This window comes from Phocoena sinus, chromosome 7, assembly GCF_008692025.1.
Source record: "Phocoena sinus isolate mPhoSin1 chromosome 7, mPhoSin1.pri, whole genome shotgun sequence".
NCBI classification, from domain to species: domain Eukaryota; kingdom Metazoa; phylum Chordata; class Mammalia; order Artiodactyla; family Phocoenidae; genus Phocoena; species Phocoena sinus.
This window is the reverse complement of record NC_045769.1, coordinates 68,096,320-68,119,186: the sequence shown is the minus strand read 5'-3', so window position 1 is coordinate 68,119,186 and position 22,867 is coordinate 68,096,320. Positions and strand designations below refer to the sequence as shown.

At 36.5% G+C, this 22,867-nt stretch overlaps 2 protein-coding genes across 7 annotated transcripts in view; one reads left to right on the top strand and one right to left on the bottom strand.

Moving 5' to 3' along the window:
- Positions 1-22,867, bottom strand: part of COBLL1 (cordon-bleu WH2 repeat protein like 1) — a 161,047-nt gene that overhangs the window by 69,960 nt on the left and 68,220 nt on the right. The gene's annotated exons all lie outside the window — the stretch shown is intronic.
- Positions 4,919-5,626, top strand: LOC116756734 (hypoxanthine-guanine phosphoribosyltransferase-like). Its single transcript, XM_032637641.1, has one exon. The coding sequence runs from the start codon at positions 4,955-4,957 to the stop codon at positions 5,609-5,611; it is 657 nt and encodes a 218-aa protein (XP_032493532.1). The 5' UTR covers positions 4,919-4,954; the 3' UTR covers positions 5,612-5,626.

Sequence of the window (22,867 nt, the reverse complement as noted above, 5' to 3'; positions counted from 1 at the left end):
ATTTTCAAGTCTTGTGAGCTTTTAGCTCTAAAACACATCCTGAACCTGTATACTTTTCACCAGTTCCTCTGCTACCACCCTGGCAATTAAGCTATCAACTCTTGATTGGACTGCTCCAACAGCCTCCTGACTTGTTTCCCCACTTTCGGCTCTTGTCCCTTAAAATGTATTATTCTCTGCAGTAGTCAAGAGTGATCTTTTTTTTTTAATATATTTATTTTTACTTATTTATTTTTGGCTGCACTGGGTCTTCAGTGCTGCGCGCGGGCTTTCTCTAGTTGTCACAACCAGGGGCTACTCTTCATTGTGGTGCACGGGCTTCTCATTGCGGTGGCTTCTCTTGTTGCAGAGCACGGGCTCTAGGCACGCAGGCTCTAGTAGCTGTGGTGCGTGGGCTCAGCAGTTGTGGTTCACGGGCTCTAGAGCGCAGGCTCAGAAGTTGTGGTGCACGGGCTTAGTTGCTCCGCGGAACGTGGGATCTTCCTGGAGCAGGACTTGAACCCGTGTCTCCTGCACTGGCAGGCAGATTCTTATCCACTGAGCCACCAGGGAAGCCCAAGAGTGATCTTTTAAATATGTAAATCAGACCACATCACATCTCTGACCCTTCACTGGTCTCTCAATACATCGAGAATAAAACCAAATTCCTGTTCTTGGTTTGCAAAGCCCTAGATGAGCCAGCCTGGTGGTTCTCAAAGTGTGATTTCAGAGCACCACCTGGGACCTTGTTAGAAATGCACATTCTCAGGCCCTACCCCGGACCTAAATAATCAGAAACACAGAGGGTAAAGGCCTGCAATGCACCTTCGACAAGACTCTCCAAGAGCTTCTGATGCATGCTAACATCTAAGAAATCACTGAGCCAGCCCCTGCCAACCTCCCTTCCATTTACTCAGTTGCAACTCCCTATGTAATTCACACTGGCCTTCTTTCCCTTCCTTCGCATCTGAGGGACTTGCAGAGCTGCTCCCTCGGCCCCAAATGTTTTCACCACAGAATTTCAAACTGCCTGCTCCTTCAGCTCATCCAGACAGCAGATCAAATGTGTCCTCCTTGTATAGTGGTTCTCCGACCACTGAAAAGGGGGGGCCAACGCCTAGCCCCACCCATCTCAGCCCACACTTCACCCAGTGGTGCTCAAATTTGGCTACACAATGGACTCACCTGAGGACTTTCATAAAATGCTGAGGTTCAGGCCCCACACCCGGAAATTCTGATTTACTGGCTATGGGAATTTTAAAATCTCCCCAAGCAATTCTAAAGTGCAGCCAAGTTTGAGAACCACTAGTCTAGTACAACGCCTGACAGATAGTAGGTATTCGATGAGAGTTGATGATTTACTTTCCTAAGAACTTTGTAATGTCTGAAACACTGCCAGAAGGTTGTTACTTAGGTCAATCAAGTTCGTGTAAATTCAGGAAGTTCTCAGAATCGCTCAATGTAACAATCTTAAAAGTAGTCCCAAAGTATAATAATAACTTTTCCAAATTTAAATTCCCATTATATCTATATTTTTTACATCCCAACTTAGCTTTATATGGTTAGCATTTTTACAAACATCGCGTTGCTTTTTTAAAATTTTATTTCTCTCTTTATAAGCAGGTTCTTATTAATCTGTTTTATACATATTAGTGTGTATATGTCAACCCAAATCTCCCAATTCATCTCACCCTGCCCCCCGCTTCCCCCCTTGTTGTCCATACGTTTGTTCTCTACATCTCTGTCTCTATTTCTGCCTTGCAAACCAGTTCAACTGTATCATTTTTCTAGATTCCATATATATGTGTTAGCATATGGTATTTGTTTTTCTCTTTCTGACTTACTTCACTCTGTATGGCAGTCTCTAGGTCCATCAACATTTCTACAAATGACCCAACTGTGTTCCTTTTTATGGCTGAGTAATATTCCATTAAATATATGTACCATATCTTCTTTATCCATTCATCTTTTGATGGGCATTTAGGTTGCTTCCATGACCTGGCTATTGTAAATAGTGCTGCAATGAACATTGGAGTGCATGTGTCTTTTTGAATTATGGCTTTCTCTGGGTATATGCCCAGTAGTGGGATTACTGGGTCATATTTTTAGTTTTTTAAGGAATCTCCGTACTGTTCTCCATAGTGGCTGTATCAATTTACATTCCCACCAACAGTGCAAGAGGGTTTACTTTTCTCCACACCCTCTCCAGCATTTGTTGTTTGTAGATTTTCTGATAATGCCCATTCTAACCAGTGTGAGTTGATACCTCATTATAGTTTTGATCTGCATTTCTCTAATAATTAGTGATGCTGAGCATCTTTTCATGTGCTTCTTGGTCATCTGTATGTCTTCTTTGGAGAAATGTCTGTTTAGATCTTCTGCCCATTTTTTGATTGGGTTGTTTTTTTTTTTAATATTGAGCTGCATGAGATGTTAATATATTTTGGAGATTAATCCTTTGTCCGTTGATTCGTTTGCAAATACCTTCTCCCATTCTGAGGGTTGTCTTTTTGTCTTGTTTATAATTTCCTTTGCTGTGCAAAAGCTTTCAAGTTTCATTAGGTCCTGTTTGTTTATTTTTGTTTTTATTTCCATTACTCTAGGAAGTGGGTCAAAAAAGATCTTGTTGTGATTTATGTCAAAGAGTGTTCTTCGTATGTTTTCCTCTAAGAGTTTTATAGTGTCCAGACTCACACTTAGGTCTCTAATCCATTTTGAGCTTATTTTTGTGTATGGTGTTAGGGAGTGTTCTAATTTCATTCTTTTACATGTAGCTGTCCAGTTTTCCCAGCACCACTTATTGAAGAGGCTGTCTTTTCTCCATTGTATATCCTTGCTTCCTTTGTCATAGATTATTTGACTATAGGTGCATGGGTTTGTCTCTGGACTTTCTATCCTGTTCCATGGAACTATATTTCTATTTTTGTGCCAGTACCATATTGTCTTGATTACTGGAGCTTTGTAGTAGAGTCTGAAGTCAGGGAGTCTGATTCCTCTAGCTCCGTTTTTTTCCCTCAAGACTGCTTTGGCTACTCAGGGTCTCTTGGGTCTCCATACAAATTTTAAGATTTTTTGTTCTAGTTCTGTAAAAAATGCTACTGGTAATTTGATAGGGATTGCATTGAATCTGTAGATTGCTTTGGATAGTATAGTCATTTTCACAATATTGATTCTTCCAATCCAAGAACATGGTATATCTCTCCATCTGTTTGTGTCATCTTTGACTTCTTTCATCAGTGTCTTATAGTTTTCTGAGTACCGGTCTTTTACCTCCTTAGGTAGGTTTATTCCTAGGTATTTTATTCTTTTTGTTGCAACGGTGAATGGGATTGTTTTCTTAATTTCTTTCTGATCTTTTGCTGTTAGTGTATAGGAACGCAAGAGATTTCAGTGCATTAATTTTGTATCCTGCAACTTTACCAAACTCATTGATTAGCTCTAATAGTTTTCTGGTGGCACCTTTAGGATTATCTACGTAAAATATCATGTCACCTGCAAACAGTAACAGTTTTACTTCTTCTTTTCTAATTTGGATTCCTTTCTTTTTCTTCTCTGATTGCCGTGGCTAGGACTTCCAAAACTATGTTAAATAACAGTGGTGAGAGTGGACATCCTTGTCCTCTTCCTGATCTTAAATGCTTTCAGTTTTTCACCTTTGAGAACGATGTTGGCTGTGGGTTTGTCATATATGGCCTTTATTATGTCGAGGTAGGTTCCCTCTATGCCCACTTTCTGGAGTTTTTATCATAAATGGGTGCTGAACTTTGTCAGAAGCTTTTTCTGCATCTATTGAGATGATCACATGGGTTTTATTCTTCAATTTGTTAATATTGTGTATCACATTTGGATTCTGCTTGCTAGTATTTTGTTGAGGATTTTTGCATCTATATTCATCACTGATATTGATCTGTAATTTTCTTTTTTTGCAATATCTTTGTCTAGTTTTGGTATCAGGGTGATGGTGGCCTCGTAGAATGAGTTTGGAAGTGTTCCTTCCTCCGCAATTTTTTGGAAAAGTTTGAGAAGGATGGGTGTTAGCCCTTCTCTAAATGTTTGATAGAATTCACCTGTGAAGCCATCTGGTCCTGGACTTTTGTTTGTTGGAAGATTTTTAATCACAGTTTCAATTTCATTACTTGTGATTGGTCTGTTCATATTTTCTATTTCTTCCTGGTTCAGTCTTGGAATGTTATACCTTTCTAAGAATTTGTCCATTTCTTCTATACTGTCCAATTTATTGGTATAGAGTTTCTTGTAGTAGTCTCTTACAATGTTTTCTATTTCTGTGGTGTCCTTTGTAACTTCTCCTCTTTCATTTCTAATTTTATTGATTTGAGTCCTCTCTCTCTTTTTCTTGATGAATCTGTCTAATGGTTTATCAATTTTGTTTATCTTCTCAAAGAACCAGCTTTTAGTTTTATTAATCTTTGCTATTGTTTTCTTTGTTTCTATTTCATTTATTTCTGCTCTGATCTTCATGATTTCTTTCCTTCTACTAACTTTGGGTTTTGTTCTTCTTTCTCTAGTTCCTTTAGGTGTAAGGTTAGATTGTTTGAGATTTTTCGTGTTTCTTGAGGTAGGCTTGTATTGCTATAAACTTCCCTCTTAGAACTGCTTTTGCTGCATTCCATGGGTTTTGGATCATCGTGTTTTCATTGTCATTTGTCTCCAGGTATTTTTTGATTTCCTCTTTGATTTCTTCAGTGATCTCTTGGTTATATAGTAACTTACTGTTTAGCCTCCATGTGTTTATGTTTTTTACCATTTTTCCCCTGTAATTGATTTCTAATCTCACAGCATTGTGGTTGGAAAAGATGCCTGATAGGATTTCAATTTTCATAAATATACCAAGGCTTGATTTGTGACCCAAGATGTGATCCTGGGCTTTCCCGCGTGGTGCCGCCTCCTGCTTGGCCCTGCTGTTGGCTTCCTCCTCCCCAGTCTTCCCTCAGCCCGCACACCAGCCAGCTCCGTTATGGTGGCCCACAGCCCCAGCATCGTGATTAGTGATGATGAACCAGGTTATGACCTAGATTTATTTTGTATACCTAATCATTATGCTGAGGATTTGGAAAAGGTGTTTATTCCTCATGGACTAATTATGGACAGGACCAAATGGCTGGCTCAAGATGTGATGAAGGAGATGGGAGGCCATCACATTGTGGCCCTCTGTGTGCTCAAGGGGGGCTATAAATTCTTTGCTGACCTGCTGGATTACATCAAAGCACTAAACAGAAATAGTGATAGATCTATACCTATAACTGTAGATTTTATCAGACTGAAGAGCTACTGTAATGACCAGTCAACAGGTGACATAAAAGTAATTGGTGAAGATGATCTCTCAACTTTCACTGGAAAGAATATCTTGATTGTTGAAGATACAATTGACACTGGCAAAACAACGCAAACCTTGCTTTCCTTGGTCAAGCAGCATAATCCAAAGCTGGTCAAGGTTGCAAGCTTGCTGGTGAAAAGGACCCCTCAAAGTGTTGGATATAGACCAGACTTTGCTGGATTTGAAATTCCAGACAAGTTTGTTGTAGGATATGCCCTTGACTATAATGAACACTTCAGGGATTTGAATCATGTTTGTGTCATTAGCAAAACTGGAAAAGCAAAATACAAAGCCTAAGATGAGAGTTCAAGTTGAGTTTGGAAACATCTGTAGTCCCATTGAAATCACCAGGAAAATGATCAGATGTTCTAGTTCTGTGGCCAGCTGCTTAGTAGAGCTTATTGCATGTATCTTCTAAGAATTTTATCCATTTTGTATTTTAGAAAGGCCAGTTGCTGCATTCCTGAACTCTTTATTTGCACTAGGAGCCTGTAGACTATCAGTTCCCTTTGGGTGGATTGTTGTTTGACGTGTGAATGAAAATCTCTTAAACCACACCACTACTGAATGAAAATATTGAAATTGTACCTGTAAGAAACATTGACAGAGAAGAATATATTCGTTTTTTAATTGGTATTTTAATTTTTATATATTCAGGAAAGAACAGAAGTGACTGAATATTGTTAATTAAACCACTGTGTGTTTAGAAAAAAGGCAGTCAGTTTCATATCAGTGACAGCATTGAGAGGTATCATTATGTTGGATAAACCATATGTCCTGGAGTTATTTTAGTAGGTTTCAGTAGTATTAACTGTATTTTCCCACTTGTTCAGATTATTTCTGGCAAATCTTTGTCAACAGTTCCTTTTAAATACTGGTAAATAAGTTCTAAAAACCTACCACTTTTTGAAGTCTTCAATGTAAAAATCCTTAAATAAAGGCTGTCTCTTTAAAAGAAAAAAAAGAAAGATGTGATCTCTCCTGGAGACTGTTCCGTGTGCATTTGAGAAGAAAGTGCAATCTGCTGTTTTTGGATGGAATGTCCTATAAATATCAATTAAATCTATCTGGTCTATTGTGTCATTTAAAGCTTGTGCTTCCTTATTAATTTTCTGTCTGGAGGATCTGTGCATTGGTGTGAGGTGTTAAAGTCCCCCACTATTATTGTGTTACTGTCAATTTCCTCTTTTAGAGCTGTTAGCATTTGCCTTATGTATTGAGGTGCTCCTATATTAGGTGCATATATATTTATAATTGTTATTTCTTCTTCTTGAATTGATCACTTGATCATTATATAGTGTCCTTTGTCTCTTGTAACGTTCTTTATTTTAAAGTCTATTTTATCTGATATGAGTATTGCTACTCCAGCTTTCTTTTGATTTCCATTTTCATGGCCTATCTTTTTCCATCCCCTCACTTTCAGTCTATATGTGTCCCAAGGTCTGAAGTGGGTCTCTTGTAGATAGCATATATAGCAGTCTTGTTTTTGTATACATTCAACCAGCCTGTGTCTTTCGGTTGGAGCATTTAATCCATTCACGTTTAAGGTAATTATCGATACATATGTTCCTACTACCATTTTCTTAATTGTTTTGGGTTTGTTTTTGTAGGTCCTTTTCTTCTCTTGTGTTTCCCACTTAGAGAATTTCCTTTAGCATTTGTTGTAGAGCTGGTTTGGTGGTGCTGAATTCTCTTAGCTTTTGCTTGTCTGTAAAGCTTTTGATTTCTCCATCAAATCTGAATGAGATCCTTGCTGGGTAGAATAATCTTGGTTGTAGATTCTTCCCTTTCATCACTTTAAATATATCATGCCACTCCCTTCTGGTTTGTAAAATTTCTGCTGAGAAATCAGTTGTTAATGTTATGGGAGTTCCCTTGTATGTTATTTGTCGTTTTTCCCTTGCTAGTTTTAATAATTTTTCTTTGTCTTTAATTTTTGTCAATTTGATTACTACATGTCTCGGCGTGTTTCTCCTTGGGCGCAGGTGTCCCGCGCCCAAGTAAAGTAAAACTTTAATCTGCTTGTCTGCTGATGGGTGGGCCTGAGTTCTCTCCCTATTGGTTGTTTGGCCTGAGGCGACCCAGCACTGGAGGCTACAGTCCCCTGCCTGGGACTCTCTGTGCCTCCTGGACTTGGGTGGCTATTTCCTTTCCCATGTTAGGGAAGTTTTCAACTATAATCTCTTCAAATATTTTCTCGGGTCCTTTCTCTCTCTGTCTTCTCTTTCTGGGACCCCTATAATGTGAATGTTGGTGTGCTTAATGTTGTCCCAGAGGTCTCTTAGGCTGTCTTCATTTCTTTTCATTCTTTTTTCTGTTCCATGGCAGTGAACTCCACCATTCTGTCTTCCAGGTCACTTATCCATTCTTCTGCCTCAGTTATTCGGCTATTGATTCCTTCTAGTGTATTTTTCATTTCAGTTATTATATTGTTCATCTCTGAACAATTAATTCTTCTAGGTCTTTGTTAAACATTTCTTGCATCTTCTCAATCTTTGCCTCCATTCTTTTACCAAGGTCCTGGATCATCTCCACTATCATTATTCTGAATTATTTTTCTGGAAGGTTGCATATCTCCACTTCATTTAGTTGTTTTTCTGTGGTTTTATCTTGTTCCTTCATCTGCTACATAGCCTTCTGCCTTTTCATTTTGTCTGTTTTTCTGTGAATGTAGTTTTTGTTCCACAGGCTGCAGGATTGTAGGTCTTCTTGCTTCTGCTGTCTGTCCTCTGGTGGATGAGGTTATCTAAGAGGCTTGTGCAAGTTTCCTGATGGGACGGACTGGTGGTGGGTAGAGCTGGGTGTTGCTCTGGTGCCCAGAGCTCAGTAAAACTTTAATCTGCTTGTCTGCTGATGGGTGGGCCTGAGTTCTCTCCCTATTGGTTGTTTGGCCTGAGGCGACCCAGCACTGGAGGCTACAGGCTCTTTGGTGAGGCTAACGGCAGACTCTGGGAGGGCTCACGCCAAGCAATACTTCCCAGAACTTCTGCCAGTGTCCTTGTGCCCAGCTCCCACCTCTGCAGGAGACCCTCCAACACTAACAGGTAGGTCTGGTTCAGTCTCCTATGGGGTCACTGCTCCTTCCCCTGGGTCCTGATGCACACACTACTTTGTGTGTGCCCTCCAAGAATAGAGTCTCTGTTTCCCTCAGTCCTGTCAAAGTCCTGCAAACTAATCCCACTAGCCTTCAAGTGGTGATTCTCTGGGAACTCCTCCTCCCATTGCCAGACCCGCAGGTTGGGAAGCCTGATGTGGGGCTCAGAACCTTCACTCCAGGGGGTGAACTTCTGTGGTATAATTGTTCTCCAGTTTGTGAGTCACCCACTCAGAGGTTATGGGATTTGATTTTACTGTGATTGCGCCCCTCCTACAGTCTCATTGCAGCTTCTCCTTTGTCTTTGGATATAGGGTATCTTTTTTGGTGAGTTCCAGTGTCTTCCTGTGGATGATGGTTCAGCAGTTAGCTGTGATTCTGGTGCTCTCACAAGAGGGAGTGAGTGCATGTCCTTCTATTCCGCCATCTTGAGCCACCCCATTATATTTTTGCTTCCTGTTCTCTAAGAAGGAAGGTCCTTATGGAAGGAAGGAAAACATAAATTTCTCTTGATATTTTTCACTGAGTTATAATTTATACACAGAAAAATGTACAAATATAAGTGAATACATTTTCACATATACACACTCAAGGAAACCCCACACAAATATATAGAGTAGGAAAGTGTATCTATACATTAAAAATTAAATATTAAATTTCTCATATCTGTCCCATAAATGTTGCTGCAATTTCAGCTTGTCTCAGGGTTTTCCTAAATATCTTATGTGGGATGTTTATTTTATGCACAGTTAAGAAAGTCAAACATCAACAAGAAGAGAGATGAGAAAAGCCTTCAGTAGAAAAGGGCGTATCAACGGAGGAGATAAAAACTTCATCAAAACAAATAAGCAAAGTTGAAAAACAGGCTTGAAAGCAATGTAAACAATGAGTCACAAGACAGTCAGCCATATTATTGGGCACCCACTGTGTTCTCAGTGCTATAGAAAGAATCTGGGTAGATTAAAGAAATACCACATGAGGTCCTCTAATACCAGTAGCTTAAAAATGAAATTAGTCCAACCAAACAATTTCAAAGATATCCTAAATGGACCCTACAAAAACTAACTTAACTGAATGCCTATCTAGTTCCAGGAACTGTGCAAGTGTTTTACATAGATAATCCCTTAACAAGTGTTATCCTTTTTTAAAAAAATTAGTATCTTATTAAATTCTTAAACATTTATAGAGATTAGCAAGTAATTTTTCTCCGAAACAAACTGAAACTTCAAAACCATGACCCAGTGCTCACTTGATGCCCCATTCATGCTGTGCATAGGCTTCTGCTCAGTAGGTAATACATGTCAGTAGCAACTGGGCTCAGCATCATCTACTGAAAGCTTCCTTTGAACTTCATATTTGTTGCCTTGCAGGCAATGTACTGATATATGGAAAAGTTAGTGCCGTTTATGGAAGTTAGTCTGAAAAGGTAAATAAAAAATGTGCTTGACACTACAATTTAAAAATTTAAAAATGATTAAAAAAACATGGGGAGAGAGGACTATGCCAAACTTTTTGGGCTTCTTTTTTCTTTGCCATATAAAAATTAAGTATAAAAAGCCCTATAAAGTTATATTTCCACTTTTTCAAAAGAGGTTAAATACTTATGAAATTTAAGATGAAAAAATCATCCACAATTGACTTTACTTATTATGTTCTCTGAAACAACAAAATAGTAGATGTAAAAAAAGAAATTTTCTTCTCTAAAAGGAAGTTAAAATGTTCTTAGTTTGCAACCTAGATGTCCTTCAGTAGGCCAATGGACAAATAAACTATGGTACGTTCAGACAATGGAATATCATCCCATTATTTCCATTTTTTCCACTAAAAAAGAAATGAGGAGCCTTAATTTCATATTACTAAATGCAAGGAGCCGGTCTGAAAAGGCTGCATATTGTATAATTCCAACTATATTACATTCTGGAAAAGGCAAAAATATGGAGAAAATAAAAAAGACGAGTGGTTGCCAGGAGTTGTGGGGAGAGATGACCAGGTGGAGCACAAAGCATTTTTAGAGCAAAGAAAATACCCTATATGATACTATAAAGATGAATACATGTCATTATGTTTTTGTCAAAACCTGTAGAATGTACATCAAGAGTGATTACTAATGTAAACTATAGACTTCAGGTGATTATGATGTGTCAGTGTAGGTTCAGTTGTGACAGCTGTACCACTCTGGTGAGGAATACTGACAATGGGGGAGGCTGTGCATGTGTGGGGACAGGGGTCTATGGGAAACCTGTACCTTCTGCTAAGTTTTGCTGTGAACCTAAAACTGCTCTAAAAACACTGTCTTAAAAAAAAAAAGTGTTCTCAGCTGGAATGTTTTTTCAATTTTCAAAAGCACGCTAGGTAAGGAACTGAAATGTGGATGTTATAGTTATTAAAATATATGCACATATGCATGTTAAACAGTGGGAATGTATATGTCAGCCAAGCAAGCACACTGGTAGATTAACCAACCATAAAATGACAGCAAAAGTTGCTTTTAAGTCACAATCTCAGTAATCTACTCTCAAATAGTAGTTCAAACACTGGCTAGAAAAACTACTTGGAAATAGTGTCTCACAGTTTAGAAATATTAAAAGCTAAAGTAGCACCTTATACAAAAATTAACCTAAAGTTGATCTAAATGTAGAACATAAAATTATAAAATGTTTAGATCAAAATGTAGGAGAAAATCCTGGGGCCTAAGGCTTAGGCAAATGAATCTCAGACATGACATCAAAGACACAATCCAAAAGATTTTTAAAATATCAAGAAACTAAACTTCATCAAAAAGTAAAATCTTTTGCTCTGTGAAAGACCCAGTTATGAACATAAAAAGACAAGCCACAGACTGGGAGAAAATATTTGTAAGTCACATAGCCAACAAAAAGACTTATAATCCAGAATATAGACAGAGCTCTCGAAACGTGATAGTAAGAAAACAAAGAATCCAATCATAAAATGGGCAAAGGTTTGAACACTTTACCAAAGAGGATGTGAGAAAGAGGCACATGAAAAGATTCTCAACATTATTATCCATTTAGGGAAATGCAAATTAAAGGTATGATGAAATACCACTATGCACCTAAATTAAAACTACTGAAAATATCAAGTACAGACAAGAATGTGGAGAAACTAGATCTCTCATAGGTGACTTGAACAAGGTGAGTGCAAAATGGCACAGCCACTTCGGGAAATGGTTTGGCAGCGTAATATGAAGCTACATACTCATACCATATGACCCAGGAATCTATTCCTAGGTATTTACGTGAGAGAAACAAAAACTTAGTTTGCATAAAACCTGTATGTCAATGTTTATTGCAGCTCTCCTCATAACAAACCCAAACAGGGAACAGCCCAAATGTACTCCAACGTGAGAATGAATAAACAAACTGTGATGCATCCATACAATGGAATACTACTCAGCAATAAAAAAGCAAGCCTTGATACACTCAGCATCTTGGATAATCTCAAGGGCATTATGCTGAGTGAAAAAGCCAGTCTCTAAAGGTTACATACCGTGTGGTTCTATTTATGTGAGTCCCAAAGTGACAGGCTTATGGTCATAGAAAACAGATCACTGGCTGCCAGGATTGGAGGCAAGGTGTAACTATTAAGAGTAACATAAGGGGGCTTCCCTGGTGGCACAGTGGTTAAGAACCTGCCTGCCAATCCAGGGGACACGGGTTTGAGCCCTGGTCCCAGAAGATCCCACATGCCATGGAGCAACTAAGCCCATGCACCACAACTACTGAGCCTGCGCTCCAGAGCCCGTGAGCCACAACTACTGAGCCCACGAGCCACAACTACTGAGCCCACGTGCCACAACTACTGAAGCCCTCGTGCCTAGAGCCCGTGCTCCGCATCAAGAAAAGCCACTGCAATGAGAAGCCCATGCACCACAATGAAGAGGAGCCCCCGCTCGCCGCAACTAGAGAAAGCCCACGTGCAGCAGTGAAGACCCAACACAGCCAAAAATAAAATAAATAAATAATTTTTTTTTTTTTTTTTTAAAAAGTAACGTGAGGGAGTTCCTTTATGGTGGCACAACAGTTCTGTATTCTGATTGTGGAATGTCATGCGAATCCATACATGTAATAAAATTTCATAGAATTATAAATCAAGACAAATTTTTAAAAATAATAAAGAATGCATGTAAAAGCTGATGAAATCTAAATAAGGTCTGTACTTAAGTTAATAGTATTGTACCAAAGTCACTTCCCTGGTTTTGATAATGTACTATGGTTATGTCAGACATTATTATTGGGGAAAGCTTGGAGGAAGGCAGAGGGAAACCTCTGCACTATTTCTGCAATTTCTTCCAAGTCAAACTATTTAAAAGTAAAACACAATAAAAATATTTCTAAGGTAGTGATTCTCAAAATTCAATGAGCATTAGAATCAGCTATGGAACTTGTTTCTAATACAGATCTGCTTGGGTGGCCCCATGTTGTACCTTTTTAAATAGAATCTGCATATGGGGTCCAGGTGATACATACTAGTAGTCCAGCACATTACAGTTTGAGACCCACTGGACTAAAATAAAGGCAAAGGTATTAGAATGATGATCTCCACCAATGATTTCCATCAATATGTATTGTTCTATTTAATGGCTAATAATAAAGAAGTCCTACCTACACAGAACCTCATTCACAGGCTATCTTACTGAGCCAAGAGGTTCTCATTTATAGACTCAGTGAAAGACATACAAATGATCTATTTTAAAAACACAAATACCATTATTCATAACACAAATCTGTTATATCAATACAGAAGTGAAAATGTTGATATTGTAAAAAAAACATGTTATTAAAACAAAGGCATGTAGGGAAAACATATTCTCAATAAGAAAAAAGGTCACATTTTTAAATGTCTATAAAAGGTCCTTACCTATGCTTCTAGGTAAAATCACTATTGTTGGCAAACTACACACACGTATATAAGCATTAAAGCATTTGATCTAAAAGTTTCTTTTGTTGGAAAATAAAACGTTAAAAGATCAACCTAGACATTACTTCATATACAACAAAATAAGAATTAAAACCCAAGAATTCTGCCAAGACTTCCTTCAATTATTCCCTCACTAAGTGGCACAACTTTCAAACCCTGGACCCATGGTTTTTGCTTTTACGTTGGCCAGGGCGGCGGGGGGGTCTTTGTGCCAACCACCTGTTAGGCCCCTTTCACCTTTCCTCAGGGAGAATGATTCACAGTTTCCCACTGTCTTCCATCCATCTTATTACCAGGAGAAATGTAGCAATATAACAGAATAAATCAAGTCTTAGAACACCTAAGGCTGCTAATTTCTGAAAGACTGCTGATTTCTATTTTAAACAGTTGCTACAGGCTCCTAAATGCTAGCTTACTTGCTCTCAGCTCTGTGGAAAATTAATTCTTTTGGATGAAGAATTAGTCATTTTCTGATTATGCTTAAATAGTTCAACTGTTTAATAATTATCAAACATAATAATTAGCAAAATCTAGAATGTGGATAGTCTACAATCCAGTTTCTCTAACAAATTGAAAATTTGGGGAAAAAGATGGGGGCGGGGGTAAGAACTGATATAGAATGAGAGATTTAAGTGACAAAACCACCAAAGTAATGCGTGAAACTCAATCCAATTTGGACAAAGAGACTTAGAGAAATTTAAATAAAAACTGGGTGTTGGATGACATGCAAAAGGAACTATTAATTTTGTTAGGTACAATAATAGCACAGAAGATATATTTAAAAACAAAAGTCCTTATTACTTCTTCCACTCTCCTATTCCTAGTAAGTGCTTCAGGTATGCAAAGATCATCATTTTTCTTTCTAATATCTTTGCCCTCACTCTAACCCATCTCAAGCCCTAGGCAATCACTAATCAACTTTCTGTCTCTATATAGTTGCCTTTTTGGATACTTCATATAAATGGAATCATACAATATGTGTCCTTTTGTGTCTGACTTCTTTCACTGACTATAATTCTTTTGAGGTTCATTCATGTTGTACCATGTATCTGTACTTTGTTACTTCTTGTTACCCAACAGAATTCCATTGTATGAATATACAACATTTTACTTCTCCATTCACCAATTGATGGACATTGGGTTGTTTCTACTTTTTGGCTATTGTAAATAATGCTGCTATGAACATTTACAGGCAAGTCTATACACACCCCTTCTTGGTACATCATTCATGTGAAGACTTCACAACAAAACCAATATAGCCTCTCCCTAGTACTCAGTGTAATAATTCCTCCCAATTCCCACGAGGCACAAGAAAATAGTTTAAAGCCATGATTCCTCAAAGTTATTTGAAGTCACTGGCACTTAAAATGATCACATATTCAGGAAAGACCAATAGATATTCAAGAATTATAAGCCACATGTAGACTGTACCAAACAGAGCTTCAGACACAAACTGATTATCCAAGAAGCATTTTGATTATAATTAAAACAGCTCAAGGACCATAAGATTCTGCTTTTCCATTAAGCCATTCTTCTTTCAACTACAGATCAATGGGTTAGTATAAATATTAAATATACAATAAATATAATATAATTAAATATATTTAAGACAAGATACAAAGTAACAATCATTGAATAGACTAACATATCTAACAAAGGAAGAGGTAGTTGGTGTAATGGAAACACAGCATAACTGCATTTAACTTATATACTAGCTTCCTACCTAAACCCAGAAAAGATAAGATTCCCCCATAAGTATTGCTTATACAACAAAGTGTAGTTCCAAACTGTACTTTTAAACTCACATAAAACTGCATAAATGTATTCTGTATTTTTCTTATATATTTAAAATTTTCACTTGGAGAAAAAAAAAATCTATCGAGTTTTTAAATACATAAATAGAATAGATATTAATGTTATCTTACAGAAAACAGTTTGAGAATAGAGATTTAGGAAAATGATAAAAAAGGAATGCAAATATAACAAAAATCCTTTAACATTTCTAATCAGTAGGTTACTTTAAAAAACCACTTAAAGTGGGAAATCAAAGTTCAAGTAAACCTTAGTCATTTTAACTTAAAATACACAGATAAATTATTCATTGATGGAGAGTGAAATGTTTGTATTTGCAGCTGTGCCCACTGACTAAATTTTCACCTTGTACTTCTTGTATAATTAGCACATAAAGGCTTGCCTTCCGCTTCTAACTTTTTTAAGTAAGCCAAGGATTTCAAGACACCTGCAAGCAATTCGAATGCAAATTCCTTGATTTTAGCATTTTATTTCATTCTTTCAGTTGTCTCATTCACATATAATTCAATAGTACCTTTTTTTTGGAGGGACAGGGTAGCTGGCTCACCAGATTCTTTCTGAAGTATTTAACTTCGCTTTTATAGGACAACTCTCTTAATGAATTCAAATCATGTGATTATTTAGGTTAATTACATTATTACAATAAGTAACTGGAAAAACAGGCCTTAACAGGTTAGGAAACAGTCAAAACAAGTTTTTGATAAAATAGAACAAGAGGCATGTACAGGCAATCTAGAAAGTAGCTTACTGCTTTGGGGGTTCATTGTGCCAGGACAGCCATTCGGCATGTTTTACTAAGGGAATGGAAATCTTACCTGACCCAGTGACTGAGCTGACTAAAATTTAAGAGCTTCTACAGTATTACTAGACATAAGATTCCTGGAAAACTCTGATCCATTCAGTGACAAATCTTTTAAGAAACTGCGACCCAAAACTCAATTTAGTTAGTTCATCCAAACACCTGCAGTCCAAGCAAAAATCACACCAGCTGTCTCTTAATTTCCGCTGAATTTTATAAGACAGATAGTAAAAAATTAGAACACTATGGGTCAGATCAAACATGTCAGAAATGGTACTAATTTTTCTCTCAATAGAATAATAATCTAAACAGTAGTGAGATATAAATACATAAGTATAACTCTCCAGAAACTATCATTTTTAACCTTCTGTAGAAATAATCCCTTTTATCCAAGGAAGAATTACCTAAAACAATTTATTTCTCTTTCCACCCCTGCTTTCTTATTGAAGTATAGTTGACCCACAGTGCTTCAGGTGTACAGCAAAGTGACTCAGCCATACACACCACACACAGGTTATTCTTCGGATTCCCCTCCACTACAGGCCACCACAAGACACTGAATATTGTTCTCTGTGCTACACAGCAGGTCCCTGCAGTCCATCTATTTTATACAGAGCAGTATGTATCTGTTAAGCCCAAATTCCCAATTTATCCCTCCCCCAGAAACAATTCATTCCTATTAATTAAATGCTTTCATGACTATTTTCAATCTCCAAGTAAATAATTTAGTAAAGGGAAGTAAAAAATCTATTAAAAATCTTATTTGTGCCATCATAACTAAAAAATCATAACGAAACTGAAAACCAAATAATATTTATTGACAAAGAATATTGACAGAGATAAAGATCTCTGTGAAAGACCTGGCCTTTCTATTTCCTTAATTATCTTTAGGTATTTCTTTATTTATTGCAAGCACATAATGGTATACTAAGCAAAGAGATTCCAGTTTACATACTCTATACTTTTCATACAATGACAGTAATGTTCCAATGGCTTACTTTAAATGGTCACAATTCTGACTAGTGATTAGTTCAGATTAGTGAATTCTGATTAGTGAATGAAAGCTCACTGAGTCCAGGCACTTTTACTCTCTGGTTTAGTGCTATATCCTGAAGGATCTAGAATATTTTGGGCACAAAGAAGGTGCTTAATAAAATATTGTTGAATGAATGAATTCTCTCTTTCAGATAGATACACACACACACACACATAGAGTCAGGTCCTCAAATGTTTTCCCAATTAAAAAAAAAAAAACCTTATTTCTTAGAAACACACTGGGATAGGGCATTTGATATATTTGGTATGAAATGACAGTTTCCTTTCACCATTTGACCCTGATTCTCAGAAAACAAGGAAAACTTGTACAAGGAGTAAATTATTCCCAATCGCACTAAAATCTGATTGTCTTTAAAGCAATGTATAAAAATAATCAAACTGGGCTTCCCTGGTGGCGCAGTGGTTGAGAGTCTGCCTGCCGATGCAGGGGACACAGGTTCATGCCCCAGTTCGGGAAGATCGCACATGCCGCGGAGCGGCTGGGCCTGTGAGCCATGGCCGCTGAGCCTGCGCGTCCGGAGCCTGTGCTCCACAATGGGAGAGGCCACGACAGTGAGAGGCCCACGTACCGCAAACAAAAAAAATCAAACAACCACTAGGATTCCTAACATCTATAGCCCTTTAAAACAGTTTTCTCTTCCTCCTCCCGTCTAACATAAAGTCATTTACCTTTTACTAATATTTTCTTACATTGTTAGTCAACTCTTCCAAAGAAATTATTTTATATATATTCTCCTGCAATCATCAGCAAGTAAGAATGTACTTTATATCTCTGTTTGTGAAAAAGGTGAAATTATAAATTAAAATGAGCTCCCTTAATGGAGTAATCATACAGAGTTAAAGGTTATGATACATGAGAAAGAACTCTGCACCAGGAGGTAAAGAAACACTAGTTTCCCACACACACACTCCCATACAACAAGCATTTATTCAGCACCTACACTAACTTTGGGTACAGAAAATAAAAATCAGTTCCTGTACTCAAAAACTTAATAGTTTATTATTGTCCCATTTTACTCAACTACACATAAAAAGTCCCAAATGTTACCTTGTTCTTCCTTTCTCTTTAGGTGTCTTTAGTTTGATCAATCAGTGAGCACTGGTAAAGCACCCATTAATAACATCAACAGTGCAATGTATTAAGATACAATGGGCGGGAAGCTATGTATGCATTACGGTTAATTCTTAACAACAACCTTGTGAGTAGCTGTTATCTGTATTTTACAACATAAGGAACAAATCCCCAAGAGGAGAATTAACTTGTCCTCAGTCACAGTGAGTGAACTGCCCATCTAGGTTTTAACCCAGGGTAGTTCATTTCCAAGCCCATCTCCTTTCTCCCATGCCATTCTTTGCTCAGTCTCCTACTGTGTGCATCCAGCTCTGATGAAACAACAATCGGAGATCTTAAAGTTCTATTTGGAGTGACAGATAGGAAAGAAAAAAACCAACATTGTGTGAACTTATCCAATAAATACAATTTATTATTACTTTCTTGGGGACAACATCTGAAAGAAGCACTGACTCACCTGAAGAAAACCATGAGACGTGTATGCTAAAGACTAATTCATCAGAACCATGCCTTTGTGCTGTATAAAACCACAGTCCTTTCAAATAAAGGAAATCATCCACATTCTAAAAAGTAAATTTTGTGTCATCTGCCTGATTTAAGCAACCCAGAATACTATTCCAGGCCCTCCCAACTACCATATGTTTCATTTCCACAGAAAGGTAGCTAATGTAGTGTAGAAATACTGTAAAATCCATTGCAACTCTTCCTCCTGAGAAACAACAGAAGGAAATGACAAAGAAATATACAGTAGTCTCATTTATATAAACTTTCCTTGAGGAAATAGATGGAACTAGAAACAAAGGCATATATAACATGCCAAGTACTAGTGGTCAATACAGCACAAAGTCTTAGCAAACATTTTGTTCAAAAATAGCTCTTAGAATATCAAAGCCATTAACAACTTTTTTTTAACACAAGAATTCTGGTATAATAGGTGTGGTCCTGTTATTATAAATGCCAAGATAAAAGAGCTAAAATAATAACAACACATTCACTTTTTGATCCTAAAATAAAAACTAATTGGATATATTTATTGCAGTGATCTCACAAAAAGACAATTATATTCTCCTTTTTGTCCCCCAAATTTCTTAAGCACCATTGCCATGTTATTTTTACATTTAGGAAAACTATAAAAGTAAAAAAAAAAATAAAAACTAGAAAAGATAAAGAATGTTATTTATATTTTATCTCAAAAGCAAAACTACATTCTTTTTCTATTTCTCTTTGATAGACTATTGCATATTTTCATGAATTAGATGAGATCTCTTTTAATGTATTGATAGCTGCCCTTCAAGAAATGACAGGTAACTTTGACCAACAATTTTTTCCAATTCACTATGAAAACTGGTAAATCATCTTTATGTGATTCCACAAGAGTAATTCTCAAACAAAAAAACCAAGAAACCCTCAATCAAATGTAACCAGTCATCAATTTAATACTCCATCCAATTTTTTTGTTTGTTTAAACAACAGTTTTACATTGTTTTCCAAAGAGTTTCTCTTTGGGGGGAAAAAAAAGAGCTTCGGTAGGTACATTTTTTACAAAGTGAAAACTGTTAACAAACAAGTTACCTTGACAAATAGAATTACCAAGGACTTTCCATATGACTTCAGAGTTCAATGACATAATTGACAATAGGCTCAAGTTCAAAAAAAAAAGGAAAGGGGGGAAACAGAGTCATTACCAGGGACAGCACTGTGGGAAGACTGAAACTGTGGGGTTTAGAAAAAATGAGTTTCTAGTTGTACATCTCCATATATATATATAGACTAACCACTGCAATCTGTCTTTGTACAAATAACTCTCCTCTTTCTTTTGACAAGGTTAATGAGTGATAAGAAGGCATCCACACAATCCATTTAAAGTCATAACTATATAACTCCAAGATTCTGCAGAAAATACCCAAATTTAATTCTAAAGATTAATGCATAATCATTTCAAACATGAACATGGAATATAATTATGCTCTTAATGTTGAATGTATAATGACTTTGTGTTAAATAATTCTATTACTCACCTTAGTTTTTCCTATTCCATCTGATTCAGTAATTTGCTTTCTAAAGAACATATGCTTAGTGGGAGTAAACAAGACACTGGAGAAGTACATTCTCCTCTTCCTTATTAATGGCATCATTAAATCTGCTTATTTATAGACTCTACTATCTGACCTCATGGACTACATGGATAAATGGATTTGTTTAGTTTTTAATCCTCAGTGTGTGTTTAGCAGCAATTAACCAGAGGGAGATAATAACAATAACAAAGAAGGGAGATAAAATATGATATTGCATTTTATGTTATTTTGACTTATGTGAACCTTAGGTATGATAAGGTTTCTTTGTGAGTGAAATTGGAAAAATATAAATCTCATGTATTTATTTCCATGGGAAAACTAAATTTGAATTATCCAAGTCAGATTTCTACAAGGTATTTAGAAACATAGCCCTTGTTTAAAAAAAAAAAAAAAAATATATATATATAAAACCACTTTGATTCTATCAAATTATTTTCCAGATTTAAGATATATTTTATAATAGCAAGTTGATTTATAATTTGAAACATGTAAAATCTTTCCTAGATACAAATAATTCTTACTTTTTCTCTACTCTCTAAGGTTTTTATAATCTTATCATTTCTAAGAAGACTTCTTTAAATACTAAACATCTATGTTATAAGTAATACTTTTATGCACTGTTGGTGGAAAGGTAAATTGGTGCAGCCACTATGGAAAACAGTATGGATCTTCCTCAGAAAATTCAAAATAGAACTACCATATGATCTAGCATACCACTTCTGGGTATATATCCAAAGGAAATAAAAAGAGGATATCAAAGAAATATCTGCACTTGCATGTTCCTTTAAACATTATTCACAATAGCTAAGATATGGAAACAACCTAAATGTCTATCAATGGATGAATGGATAAAGATGTTACACAGATATATATAGATAGATAGATTTATAGATATAACCTATTTTATATATATATATATATAACAGAATACAATTCAGCTAGGAGAAAAAGGGAAATCCTGTCATTTGTGGCTACATGACTGGACCTTGAGGGCATTATGCTAAGTGAAATAAATCAGACAGAGAAAGACAAATACTGTATGATACCATTTACATGTGGAATCTAAAACAGCTGAACTCAGAGAAACAGACACTAAATGGTGTTAACCATGGCTAAGGAGTAGAGAAAATAGGAGATGTTGGTCAAAGAGTACAAACTTCCAGTTATAAGATGAATAAATTCTGGAAATCTAATGTACAACATGGTGACTATAGCCAATAATAATCTATTACATACTTGAAAAGTTTTAAGAGAGTAGATCTTAAATGTTCTCACCATAAAGAAAAGAAATGGTAATTATGTGATGGGATGGAGGTGTTAGTTAAAGCTGCAGTGGTAATCATTTTGCAATAAATAAGTGTATCAAATCAACATGCTGTACGCCTTAAACTTACACAATGTTCTATGTCAATTGTATCTCAATAAAGGTGGAAAAAAATAGTTTCCACCACAAGACAACGCTAGCTCACATTTTTCTTCATCTTATTATTTTTTTAAGTCACCAAATCTCCACAGATATTCTACCCCCAAATTCTAGCATACACAAAAAGACTCATTTTCACATTTCATCTAAGATTATATAATGCCAGGCATCTATTTAAGGGATGAGGTTAGTATGGCCTTTATTTTATTTTTATTTCTTTAACATCTTTATTGGGGTTAGTATGGCCTTTAAAAAGAGAATAAATATTTTCAAAGGAAAATATTAGACCATTTTTAAAAGCAGATGATTAGAAAATGTGAAATTATTTTAAAAGTTTTACAAATCGGGCTTCCCTGGTGGCGCAGTGGTTGAGAGTCCGCCTGCCGATGCAGGGGACACGGGTTCGTGCCCCGGTCTGGGAAGATCCCACATGCCACGGAGCGGCTGGGCCCATGAGCCATGGCCGCTGAGCCTGCACGTCCGGAGCCTGTGCTCCGCAACGGGAGAGGCCACGACAGTGAGAGTCCCGCATACCACAAAAAAAAAAAAAAAGTTTTACAAATCATATTTTCACATTTTTACAAAAGAAGTACGGTACTCTAAGTGAAGTGATGAGTCAAGCCGTGTTCTTTGGTTAGTTAAGCAAGCAAGGTTATATGTAATCAAGGACCAGCTAAGTTAGAATTTCCACTAGCAACTTTCTTATTCACATTACATGCTGACAGAGTTAATATTACATTCAGGGTCTGCTCTAAGAGTAATGTGTTAACCATTGGAATTTTTGCGTGGTTTTTTTTTTTTTAATTCAGGTAAATTTTACTAAATGCTGTTTTTACTCACTACCTAAAGGGGTGTTAATACAGAGAGGTCCCATGCCAGGACGGTATAAGGGAAAGAGCCCAAATCTAGGAATCAAAATGCTTCATTCTAGTTTGAATTTCTCTGTTAAGTAACTTCACACCTCAGAAATCTCAGCTTGCTTGTTTACTGATGTTGAATGAAGAAAACATCCAAAGTCTGCTTTACAGGGTTCTTGTAAGTATTAAAAAAGAAAGTGATTAGTACTTTGTAAAAGTGAAAACCCTAGATAAGTATAATTATCATACTGCTTACTGAAATGTTCATGATAATTTGAAGAAATTTTACCACATCTTAAAGCTTGAAAGTTATCAAGAACAGAAATGAACAGCAGTAATTAATTTTATATATACATGGAGTTTAATGAATTATTATATTAAAATTTTTTTTCTTCTCAAACAATCGTAAGTCACATCATTGCCCATA

Excerpts from the sequence above, each read along its gene's own strand:
- LOC116756734 (XM_032637641.1), top strand. The coding sequence starts at position 4,955 with ATGGTGGCCCACAGCCCCAGCATCGTGATTAGTGATGATGAACCAGGT.